We start from the raw sequence: 13,285 nt of genomic DNA on the forward strand, positions 1-13,285 counted from the left end.
TCTCTTGGAAACAGACACGTCGCAGAAAAAAAAAAAACCTTTCTGTCTGATCTTCGAAGTCTTAAATTGTCGGGGAAAGGTGTCATCCTTCGCTACATGGTTCAATTCATAATGTAAGCCTTCTCATTCAATACTACTATCAAGAATAGGGGGCACTCAATTCATCCTTATTCGCATATGAAAATAACAGATCATGATCATTAGGAGGGGGTGTGCGCTCATGCTATTCAATATTTTTAAGTTTACACTTTTCTTATTCAAAACTACTATAAAAAAGAGTGGGGGATCACCCAATATGTCTGTATTCGCTTATAAAAATAACAGCTATTGATCATTGACAAAATAAAGTGGAACCCCCCCCCCCTTTTTTTTTCATTGTCTAAGTGTCTGGGGAAAGTAGTTTAATATACCACGTTGTCTATACATGTACTTAAACAACTTCCCAGAGTCCATTTGAAAAATAACTGATACTGTTATGATTTCGGATATTTGCGGTACAACCATGCGGAGTTTTCAATTAGTCACTGTTTATATCACGTGATCTCATTTGTGTATAAATACCGAGACTCCGCAGTCGGCTGTGTCATTCTGATAGAAGACCCAGCCAAGTAGAGAGGACGAGATTATGTGTACTAATAAAGTATTCATGGTAAACAATTCCTCGCCTGTTCTTACAGTTAGATAGTGAATTTGGAAGGCCATCAGAAGTCTGGCCTGCCGCGAAGAGGTTGACCTCCAGTAAAGAGGCTAGCCATAGTTCGTTTTTGGTGTCGTCCGCATTGGCTGAACAGACCATCGTCCAGGCCGCTATATTCATTGTCCGTCCTGAATGAGGCATCCTACAGTGAGTGTAGTGGTTGAAGGGCTACCACATATACTGTCCGTCCTGAATAAGGCGTCCTACAGTATATGGGGTAATCCGAGGGTGACTGGGCTCTAGATTTTGTAAAGTTAGCACTACCAGTTTATCGTTGTTTGCCTCTGATTGATATACATGTAGTGATTCTCTGTTTGATTATAATTAACCTAGATAAGGTTAGGACGTATTTGTATATGTTGGCAGTCCACTAAAATCATACCAATTAGCTTAAATTAGTTATTGTTCAATACCCCAATTCTTGGAATTGACCAGGTACGATCCCAGAATTTAATGTAAATACGTTGCAATACCTGTTCAGGATATATACATACACATGAGATGTGTTTACATCAGTGAAACTAAGCAATTCTAGAAATAGACTGAATGTCGGTATAAACAATGACATGTCCACCGACTGATGTAAGGTGAAGATAACGAATAGTGACCAATCTCATAACTCCAATAAGCAATACAAAATAGATAGTTGGGCAAACACGGACCCCTGGACACACCAGATATGGGATCAGGTGCCTAGGAGGAGTAAGCATCCCCTGTTGACTGGTCACACCCACCGTGAGTCCTATATCCTGATCAGGTAAACGGAGTTATCCGCAGTCAAAATCAGTGTGTCAAGAACGGCTTAACAATCGGTATGAAACAAGTCAGACAGCATTACAACGACCATAGAATTCGCGAAATGCTGACTTCAATCGAGACTGTTGAAACCCCTGTACCATCAACGTGTTTGTCAGTAGCTTACCTCGATTTAAAAACTGACTATACGCAGAACATGCTCTTGCATATCGAAGACTGATTACTGATGTAATTTTCATTTATCAAAGATGAACACTGTCTGGAGAGAGAGAGAGAGAGAGAGAGAGAGAGAGAGAGAGAGAAAAGGAGAGAGAAGGAGATAGAGAGAGAGAAGGAGAGAGAGAGAGAGTTGGAACTACTCCTTGTTGGTCATATAGGGGAATGTAAAGATATAAACACGGACGTATTTTTGAGAGGTTTTTAAACATATTTGCTATATGAAATATATCATCTGAAGTTACATGCATAGTACTTGGCGTGTTTTCTTGTACCCAAGAAAATCATATCCCATTCATGCAACATAAATTTGTATCGTTTAGTGCATATACAAAATGTACATGTACCACGCTCTATTCAATATATTTTGTAAATACCCACAGAAGGCAGACATAATTTATTCGTATGTACTTTAACATGTATATTAAATACACATATTAGCAGACCTGTTATATATTCCTTGGTGTACATGTCATTACAAGTAATTTTATCCGAATCAATCGACTTTTTTAATTCAAGTGTTTATATTCATGACCCAAAAAAAATAAATCCAAAAGCCATCTTATTTTCTATAATTCATTTGAATAGGAGGACATCGAACAGCACTTTAGAAAATATGATTGCGTTCTACTCAACAATTTTTGGCAATCCACGCATTATTTTCCTAACTCTAATTAACACAAGATTCTTCCGCAAAATGTCTATGACCACTATAAAGTTACATGTAAATGAATGAGTTATGAGATTGATCAGCGTTCATGTTTTTAACTTTTAATTTAGAATAGTGTTTAATTTAAGTAAGAACGTCGCCAAGAGTATGCCTAAATGTAATCAAAATACCCGAATATATATTTCCGTTTTATGGTCTGCTTGTTTCCTCTTCAACACTTCGCGAAAGTTACGTCCCTTGTCCGCCATCTCCCGGATAAAAATCGTATTTCCCTACGTTGGCCTTTGTAATTTTCCTATCTGTAGCTTTGACATCTGTTATTTTTCCATCAATTGCAGTCAACTACAATATGCCCCAGATTGGGGCAACCCATTCATTTGTATGAATACTTGGTAATTGGCTAAAATTCAAAGTAATAACATCTTACATTTGGTAAGGTAAAGAAGGAAAACTTGGTTTTTCACCGATTGACCTTTGGCTGACACCTCAAAGGGACGTAACTCGCGGCGAAGTGTTGATAGGTGAAAACTGCTGCGAGCTATCTCCACTTATGTCAGGAAGAATTGGAGGAATCTTATATCATGTAAACAAAATGGAGGTTATATCTAATTTCTTTATACATGTAGTTCTAAACTTAATCTGTGTATCTCCTATATCGGACAGCAAAATGTGTGGGTACGAGAGAATCATTTACATTTTAATGTATTGTTTAATTTATTGATAGGAACCATGTCACATATTCAAAAACAGACATTTTAATGACTGCAATCCTTTTCAGATCAGGAAAATGCTGTGTTGGTTACAGGCTGCACAATAACCAGTGTACAGGTAAATCATGATTCTTATATACAATCCTAGAATACAATGATTTAAAAGCTTTGTTGCCGTACATGTATCCTAAAAAATTTCTATAAAATGTATAATCTCGATGGGAGTCCATTCTGTATTTAAATGAAGTGGAAGATAACGAACAGTGATCAATGTCATATAACTTCTATAATGTAAAACTTATACGGTATCAATTTTGATGCACCAGATTCGCATTTCGACAAATTATGTCTCTTCAGTGATGCTCAACCGAAATGTTGGAAATCCGAAATAACAATGAAGTTTTAGAGCTAAATATAGCCAAAAACAGCGTGCCAAAAAAGGGGGTGGAGTCAAATTCGGGTACGGATAAGAGCTATGCATGAAGGAGATAATCCTTATTTTGAAATGAATTTCTAAATTTTATAACAGCAATTAAATATACATCCGCATTTTCAAACTAGTAACGAAGTACTTAGCTACTGGGCTGTAGAGACCCTCGGGAACTAACAGTCCACCAGTAATACTAATTACGTTAAGAGATCTGGCCGCTGTATGTAAAACAGAGGTGGGAGAAGATACAGTTGCAAATAATTATGTGAATAGTTTTTGGTTCATGATAACATGGGCTTGTGTTTTACAGATACTTCCTTACACTCACCTTGGAATGTTTATTTTTATGTATACAGATTTGAGAAATGTAGGATTTTGGTTTCATTATAACTACCATAGTCAGGGTTTAATTATGAAGGTTTCAGTTTTTGTAGAATGTGAAGCTGGAACGTATGGTATAAACTGCATTCTAACATGTCCTGATGGATATTATGGCAGACTTTGTAAAGAAGCGTGTTCTCGAGCTTGTAATGAAAGCTGCGACAAGGTCGATGGGAAATGTTCAGGTATGTGAAATTCATATGCTAGTATCTTTGTGTCGTGTAAAGTCAACTGTTTAGTATAATGACGTCACGGTGGCCTAAAGGTAGAGCGTTCGTCACGCATGAAGAGGGTCGGGGTTCGATTCCGGCCATGGCAGATGTAAGTCGTTAAAACAGGTAGTGACAGTTCCATCGCCAAACACTCGGCATGTGAATTTCACGGGTCCTCGAAAATAACCTTTAAAAAAGATGTCCCGTGAGAATAGGTGCCTTATAACAGGGGTGAAATTAAGTGCCTTATAACAGGGGTGAGATTAGTAATCTTGTAACAGAGTTGATATCAGGTATCTTGTAACAGAGTTGAAATCAGGTGCCTTATAACAGGGGTGAGATCAGGTGCCTTATAACAGAGGTGAGATCAGGTGCCTTATAACAGGGGTGAGATTAGATGCCTTATAACAGGGATGAGGTCAAGTGCCTTATAACAGGAGTGAGATCAAGTGCCTTCTAACAGGGGTGAGATCAGGTGCCTTATAACAGGGGTGAGATTAGGTGCCTTATAACAGGGGTGAGATTAGATGCCTTATAACAGGGGTGAGATCAAGTGCCTTATAACAGGAGTGAGATCAAGTGCCTTCTAACAGGGGTGAGATCCAGTGCCTTATAACAGAGGTGAGATTAGGTGCCTTATAACAGGGGTGAGATTAGGTGTCTTATAACAGGGGTGAGATCGGGTGTTTTATAACAGGGGTGAGATTAGATGTCTTATAACAGAGGTGAGATCAGGTGCCTTATAACAAGGGTGAGATCAGGTGCCTTATAACAGGGGTGAGATCAGGTACCTTATAACAAGGGTGAGATCAGGTGCCTTATAACAAGGGTGAGATCAGGTGCCTTATAACAGGGGTGAGATCAGGTACCTTATAACAGGGGTGAGATCAGGTACCTTATAACAGTGGTGAGATCAGGTGCCTTATAACAGGGGTGAGATTAGGTACCTTATAACAGGGGTGAGATTAGGTGTCTTATAACAGGGGTGAGATTAGGTGTTTTACAACAGGGGTGAGATTAGATGCCTTATAACAGAGGTGAGACCAGGTGCCTTATAACAGAGGTGAGATCAGGTGCCTTATAACAGAGGTGAGATTAGGTGCCTTATAACAGGGGTGAGATTAGGTACCTTATAACAGAGGTGAGATTAGGTGTCTTATAACAGGGGTGAGATTAGGTGTCTTATAACAGGGGTGAGATTAGGTGTTTTATAACAGGGGTGAGATTAGGTGTTTTATAACAGGGGTGAGATTAGGTGTCTTATAACAGGGGTGAGATTAGGTGTTTTATAACAGGGGTGAGATTAGGTGTCTTATAACAGAGGTGAGATTAGGTGTCTTATAACAGGGGTGAGATTAGGTGTCTTATAACAGGGGTGAGATTAGGTGTCTTATAACAGGGGTGAGATTAGGTGTCTTATAACAGAGGTGAGATTAGGTGTCTTATAACAGGGGTGAGATTAGGTGTCTTATAACAGAGGTGAGATTAGATGCCTTGGAAAAATAAGAGTCCCCTTGTGATTTAGATAGCTGCATGTGCAACTTTCTACATATGTCGAGGCAGTCATACGACGGCATGTTACATTTGGTATCAGAGTTTGATAATGATCTCAATTGATAGCAATGCAAGGTGAAGATAACGAACAGTGATCAATCTCATAACTCCTACAAGCAATACAAAATAGATAGTTGGGCAAACACGGACCCCTGGACACACCAGAGGCGGGATCAGGTGCCTAGGAGGAGTAAGCATCCCCTGTTGACCGGTCACACCCGCCGTGAGCCCCATGTCCTGATCAGGTAAACGGAGTTATCCGCAGTCAAAATCAGTGTGTCAAGAACGGCTTAACAATCGGTATGAAACACGTCAGACAGCATTTGACCCAATGCGAGGTTGTATTGACAAACTATATCGTTATAACGACCATAGAATTTCCGAAATGCTGACTTCAATCGAGACTGTTGAAATCCCTGTACCATCAACTTGTTTGTCAGTAGCTTACCTCGATTTAAAAACTGACTATACCCAGAACAAGCTCTTGCATATCGAATCAGTTGAGATATATAAACACCATATGCAGGTGATAATGGAATATTGCTACATAAATGTGGGAAGTTGACGATGGAGAAGCTGAAATCATCCCGTTTGTCGTACAGTTGAGTTGTTAGTTTGCCGTTAATGTCTACTTTCAATAAAATATCTAAGTAGGAAGCAGAAGTGGACGACTCTGTGGTGTCCTTTATTTCGAGCTCACAGGGATATATCAAATCGACATATGAATGAAAGCTATCATTGTTAATAGACAAAACGTCATCGATATATCTAAATGTCGAATTGAAGGTCACAGCGAGATATTTTTTCTTCTCACGTAGAGGTTTTTGAATAAATTCTGCTTCATATGAATATAAAAACAGGTTAGCTAACAAAGGAGCACAATTCGTGCCCATGGGAATTCCAACAGACTGTTGGAAGACCTGATTACCAAAGACCACGAAGATATTGTCAATGAGGAACTCTAGCATATTTTTTTATTTCAACTTCAGAAAGTGGAATCAGAGTGGTGTTTAACAAAGTAAGTTTTTGAATGACTGATCACTAGATATGAATATTTCCGTTTTCCGTTTTTGTTGAAGAAGCAACTGTCTATGATGTCAAAAAGTCTAGTCTTTAATTTATCGTGAGGAATGGTCGTGTATAGTGTTGAAAAGTCATGTCTTCTATCAAGATATTTGTGATTCTTAAATATCAATCACTGCAGTTCTAAACATTTCAGTTTGCGAACGAAATTCATTTTGTTACTGCATATGCATTCCTACGTCACTGATAAACATCTTGCTGTGACCTTTAACTCAACATTTAGATATATTGACAACGTTATATCTATTAAAAACAATCATTTTCACTCGATATATCCCAGTAAACTCGAAATAAACGACACAACAAAGTGTTCACATCTGCTGTGTACTTAGACATTTTTTTAAAAGTAGATGTTAACGGCAAACTGACATCTCAACTCCATGATAAACGGGATGATCTCATCAGCTTCCTCATTCTTAACTTCTCACATTATGTATCAATATTCCATTATTTATATCTCTTCCATGGGGATCCAGGTTAGAATAGGTCCTCAGTACCCCCATTGCTTGTCGTAAGAGGCGACTAAATGGAGTGGTACCTCGGATGAGACCGCAAAACCCGAGGTCCCGTGTCACAGCAGGTGTTACACGATAAAGATCCCGCTCTCCTCAATGGCCATAAGCGCCGAGCATAGGCCTAAATTTTGCTGCCCTACACCGGCAGTGTTGACGTCTCCATATGAGTGAAATATTCTCGAGAGGGACGTTAAACAATAATCAATCAATCAATAAATATTCAATACGCCAGACTTAGTTCTGAGCATGATCAATTCTTAAATCAAAGCAGTCTCCTGACAAACAAATTAAATGTACAGGGGTTTCAAGAGTTTACTTTAAAATTATATGGTTGTTTTCATGATTACAATTGCCTGCACAACCTATGGTTGGGTCAAATGCTGTTTGACTTGTTTCATACCGATTGTAGTCCGTTTTAGCACACTAGTTTTGACTATTGTTAGGTTGTATTGGCAAACTAGATTGTTATAACGACCATATAATTTGCAAACTGCTGACTTTAAGTAAGACTGTTGAAACCCCTGCACCATCATCTATCGCGATTACATGTATCTTTCTGTTGATCTTTTCTTTTTTTATTTCCGGACAACGATCAGTGGTAGAGGAGACAACACAACGAGTAACTCACAGTGTGTTGACTACGAGGTTTGTTAAAAATATTTACTTATTAAGATTGTAAAATGTATCACTGTCAGTTATCTTCACTTTTTTATTTGGGGGGTCTCCGTTGCCGAGTGGTTAGAGCATCGCGTTCAATATCACACGGCCGCTCACCTCTGCTCGGTGGTTGGTCGTTTCTTAAGTTTGACTTCTAGCATCAGGAGCAGTTGGTCGTTTCTCAGGTTTGATTTTTAGCATCAGGAGCAGTTGGTCGTTTTGGGGTTAGCTCTTGTTCTTTTCATGTATCTTACAGAGGTCAGGAAAGGGACGAATTGATGAATACTGTTAAACCTGGACTCCTCTTCTCACAATATATACAAAGCGTGGTTATCGTTTTATCATTGGTTGCCATCGTGTAAGTATGCAACATTTCTCACATATTAGCAATATATTTATATACTTCGTTATAAGGGTAAAGAGTAGAACTGTGGCTTTGGGTTAGAGGGTACAAGTTAGTAAGTGGCGAGAACTTTTGTCCTGACCTTATTTGATGTCAATGAAATATGTTCAAAACAAGTTTAGAGGGTATTAAACATTTATTAAGCAGAGTTTACCAATTAGAAGTTGTAATTTGCATGTGAATTATTTCAAAATCATAAGAACCCGGGTCATTAATTTTTTATTTTTTTTTTTTTTTGTGAATGAAACAAAGCTTTAATTTTCTTGGAAGGTGACGATTACGAACAGTGATCAATCTTATAACTCCTATAAGCAATATAAAATCGAAAGTTGTGTAAAACGGACCCCTGGATATACCAGAGTAACCGCACCCGCCATGAGCCCTATATCTTGATCAGGTAAACAGAGTTATCCGTAGTCAAAATTAGTGTGCCAAGAACGACCTAACAATCGGTATGAAACACGTCAGACAGCAAGTGTGCAAATTTATTTGATTATGTGTACCAAATGGCTTATGCAGAATCCCATGTACTAACGAAGAATGGCTGTTATAAATTTTTATAAATCACAACTGTAAACCTATTTTTCTGTTTCCCCTAGATACCTTTTCTACAAATTCAGAAGATTGCACGGATTCTTAGCTCTAAATCGTACGTCATTTATAGTAAATTTCCTTTTATATCTGATATTGTTTTCTAATTACATTGTTACAATGTATATTCTACCATTTAACTGAAAGTGTAACGACAATATGATGCTTCATTCAGATGAACAGAACAATTCACTTTACACACCTGCAACCCAAGTTCAAGGACAGCTGGTTTTGTACACAGGACTACGTCATCAAACAACAAATCAAGGTGATTCAGTGGAGGACCAGGAAATCTATATTTTACCGATGGTTACAGGACTGAATGGAGAAAACTCTGGTTCTGTGTAAACGATACACCGCAAAATCTTGTATTATAATAAACTCTGGTTCTGTGTAAATGATAGACCATGAAAACTTGTATTATGACAAAAAAAATATTGAATACAGCTTGCATTCTGCGCGAACTGACACTCTAAATCCATTGGCTCAAAAGTTTTGCCATGACTTTATACTGACCGTTTAATAGTAAGAAAAGGCCAAACCCACAAGGAACTTCTGACTTCTTCACTTCACAACGGAGTGCACGTAACAAACAATCCCCGTTCTTTATTACCCATAATCCAAAAAACCACGAGATGCTTAGCACCGTGAAGCAGTGTTTTCCTATCCTTCAACAGCTAAAAGCTTTAAAGAAACCAAACTACATGTATATTAAAATATTATTTATAGTCGACAACTACTGCCGAACTTCAAGAAACTTCTGGTAAAGGCCTAATCCACTTCAAAATGGCACTACGTATAATTTCAAAATTTCAGCGTTCCCACTGTGACACTAATCTTTATTTACAAACATGAGAGAAAAATTGAATATTTGAAAATAAAAGATGCGCTGTGTACATAAATGAATAACACTGATTCAGTGGACAATATGTCTGTTACTGATGCTGTTAAACTCGTCACTGAAAGCCACGCTGTAGCTCGTATGGTCAAACAGGAAATGTACCCAAAGACACATTGTTAATGATGGTGATGGTAATCTGACACTGGTGTCCATTTATGCAGTTTTGATACAACTATCGCAAATGCAAACACATATGAACACAAACTCACAAACATTGAAACAAACATTGACGGCTATAGGTACGATTATGTGAAATTGAAAATGAAATTGCCAGCTTTAATCAACTTTACAATATAATAAATTATGTTAAATACCATGTAGATAAACTTAGTAACAATATGAAGAACATGGACGATGACTTTAAAAAACATGGATTCAAATGTAAGTGTTATACGGAATGTGTTCGACTCGGTGAAATGCGCAGCAGAAACAAACATAAGCGCAATCTCGGAATAAAGATTAAACCAGCATACTCAGTTACAGAAGACTTTGAGCCAAAGTGTACAGAGGAACTCGGTAAAATCAGAGACATTAACACAAATCTACAAGTGTAAAGAGGAACTCTGTGGAATCAGAGACATTAACACAATTTTACAAGAAAAAGTTACTGACGTAGAGGTCCTGAATATGAGGGACAATCTTGTCTTCATCGGAATAGAGGAGAGAGTGGAAGACACGGAAGTAGATCTTCAAGACATCGTCAAGAGGAAATTCCGACTGGACTATGAAATCTCCATGGAAATAGTACATCGCATTGGGATATGGAATGAGTGAAACATCCAAGAAATATTGTGGCCAAATTCTGGTATTTTAAAGAGAAATAAAATTGACGATGATATAAATCGTGGCAATGATTCTGACTGTATTTCCAAGTGATCACAGGCAAATATTATTCACTTTTGATTGATGGTCAACAGTGCTTTCTTGATTTTGATTTTCTATGTAGAGTTTACCTTGTACGAATTATACATAGATGTTTTCTTGACTGAATGACATGGTGTACAGAGAACACCTAAAACTTGGAACAAAGACACACTAGGCACCTGATTCCCACCTCTGGTGTGTCCAGGGGCCCGTTTTTACCCAACTATCTATTTTCTATTGCTTATAGGAGTTATGAGATTGATAACTGTTCGTTATCTTCACCTTGCATGATTATCATTATTTTTTGTATCATTATCATAACTATTATGTGTTGTTTTTCATTATTACATGTGTTCTTGTTATATTGTTATTATTATTGTATGCGTAATGATATCTATTGCATTTATTAATTTATTACACAATTGTCGAATATATAGCAATCTGAAGTTAATAAAGGCTTGTCAAGAAATGAATAATTGTCATCATTCATCTTTTCAATATCATAGTTTTAAGAACAAATGTTCGATTCCCTCCGCCTGGTTACTCCTCGCAAAATATTTCAACCCGGGTAATAATTGGTTTGTTAATTAAAATGATCAGCTGCAATCAGAAGTCAACTAGGACATGGTTTTGTAAGCTATACAATAATCATAATGAAAACTGTTATTCTAATGGAAGATTATTATGATAGATTGATGGATTGATTTTTTATTGTTTAACGTCCCTCTCGAGAATATTTAACTCACATGGAGACGTCACCATTGCCGTTGAAGGGCTGTATTTAGGCTATGGTTGGTGCTTACGGACTTTGATTAGGAGGGATCTTGTGTTACACGATGCCTTGGTATTTGCGGTCTCATCTGAAGGGCCATCCCATTCAGTCGCCTTTTACGACAAACAAGGGTTACTGATGGCCTATTCTAATCCGGATCCCCACACGACCAGATAATTTTAAAGATAACAAAGGACATCAAATTCATGTTTCCAAGAAGAGTAATTCCGATGGTCAACCTGGAAAAAATGAATGAAAATTATTATTCTTCTTAGATAAAACGTCGTCGATATATCTGAATGTTGAATTGAAAACCTTTCTTTGTAAGGTTTTTTTTTTTAAGTTTAAGAATTCGGTATTCATGCAACGCTTTGATCGGGATATTAAATGTGTCTAAAAGTGAAGCATGATTTTGATGATTTTCATTTTTTGCAAGAATATTTACAGTATAAGTACATTTAACAAATATGGAAATAGTGCCAAGGTCCTTTAACATACAGTTGTAATAATGAACTTTACAAACGAAGACAATGTTGTTACAAGGTTTGTCATTTGGAAACAAAACATATCCCCTATTTGACCTATCTAGTTCTTGATGACTTCTGGTTTACTAAAGGATAAATGTTTCCATGTGTCTAATACAGGATTTCAATATCCCTCATTTACTTTTATTCCATTCCGACAAGGTATTATTGTCTTTTTTCCCTAATCAGTCCATCATCTGACATAGTCGTAATTCATAACAGAGATGATGTCATGTTGCCAATTGAAAGGCCGAGGTTCTCTGAATTTAGGACCTTTTGAAATAAGTTATTTAAGGTCCTCATTTTCAACTAGATCAACATCACCAGTAATGACATGTCCAGCTGCACTATAATTGAAAGAAGACAAAACAAGGTACACGTAGTTGGATTAACCATATCTTGGCACTGCAAAGTTTGTAATTAAAATGTATAGATGCATAGTAAAAGTATAATTTTAGGAAATACAGGATGTTGACTTGGACATGAAATATGTGGGAATACAAGACTGAACTTTTTTATTACATTCCTCTCGAATCTTGCCGCAAGTTCTTTAAACTCAAATTTACTAACAAAGCAATATATCCTGTCAAGATGAGCAACATAATTGTCATAAAAAAGTTCAATTTTGTATTCTAACACATTTCAAGTTCAAGACTTATTCCATACAGATTGTAAGACCGTTCTTTACGAACTGATTTTAACCACCGATCTCTCTGTTTACCTGACCAGTTGGTAGGATGTTTATTTCTCCTTTACACCTGATCCCACCTCTGGTATATACAAAGGTCTGTGTTTTCCCAACTCTCTATTTTGTGTTCCGTATAGGAGTTATAGACTTGATCACTGTTATCTTCATCTCTTTCAAGTCTAAAACATCTGCAAAGGTTGTTAACCACTGTAAAACATAAGGAATGGTTTTATCAAGTGTTACAATAATTGCAAATATATTTCATACGGTAAGAAGGAATCTAACGGTGAGATAATGGTAGAGTCAGTCAATCTTATACGCATGTCCAGTAGTCATGGAGCTATATATAGCGTCTCCAATGAATATAATTCAGACATTAGCTGGACTTACACATGTATCATATCATCGGCAGGTTTTGAATGAAAACCTCCATCTTGTAATTTCGTAGCGTTTATTTAACAATTTTACTTGCGCCTTTTCTCAGAAAAACCATCAATTTATTATTTTTTACTTCCGTGTATGTCATACAGAGTACATATAATGTGTGTATGTCGCCATTTCTATTTTTGTATCTTGTCAAGCAGAATTTATAATTCGTCACCAGGAGGCGGTCGACCATATACGTTATGGTTTCCGAAAGTCGACCGTGACTTAGTACGGG

At 37.2% G+C, this 13,285-nt stretch overlaps 2 protein-coding genes and 1 long non-coding RNA gene across 6 annotated transcripts in view; 2 read left to right on the forward strand and 1 right to left on the reverse strand.

The window, feature by feature from the left end:
- Window positions 1–11,301, forward strand: part of LOC125664485 (uncharacterized) — a 299,224-nt gene extending 287,923 nt beyond the window's left edge. Inside the window, exons 9-10 of the mRNA XM_056151371.1 lie at window positions 8,884–8,933; window positions 9,051–11,301. Coding sequence (XP_056007346.1) covers window positions 8,884–8,933; window positions 9,051–9,223 — 223 coding nt within the window. The 3' untranslated portion in view covers window positions 9,224–11,301. The remainder of the gene's footprint in view (window positions 1–8,883; window positions 8,934–9,050) is intronic.
- LOC125664562 (multiple epidermal growth factor-like domains protein 10) overlaps window positions 1–13,285 on the reverse strand; it is a 182,250-nt gene that overhangs the window by 94,941 nt on the left and 74,024 nt on the right. The gene's annotated exons all lie outside the window — the stretch shown is intronic.
- LOC125665036 (uncharacterized) lies at window positions 2,919–8,877 on the forward strand. Its single transcript, XR_008799231.1, has 5 exons — window positions 2,919–3,014; window positions 3,118–3,167; window positions 3,914–4,045; window positions 7,821–7,869; window positions 8,138–8,877. It is a non-coding gene; the product is annotated as an uncharacterized LOC125665036 (long non-coding RNA).

Source organism: Ostrea edulis, chromosome 1, assembly GCF_947568905.1.
Source record: "Ostrea edulis chromosome 1, xbOstEdul1.1, whole genome shotgun sequence".
NCBI lineage: Eukaryota > Metazoa > Mollusca > Bivalvia > Ostreida > Ostreidae > Ostrea > Ostrea edulis.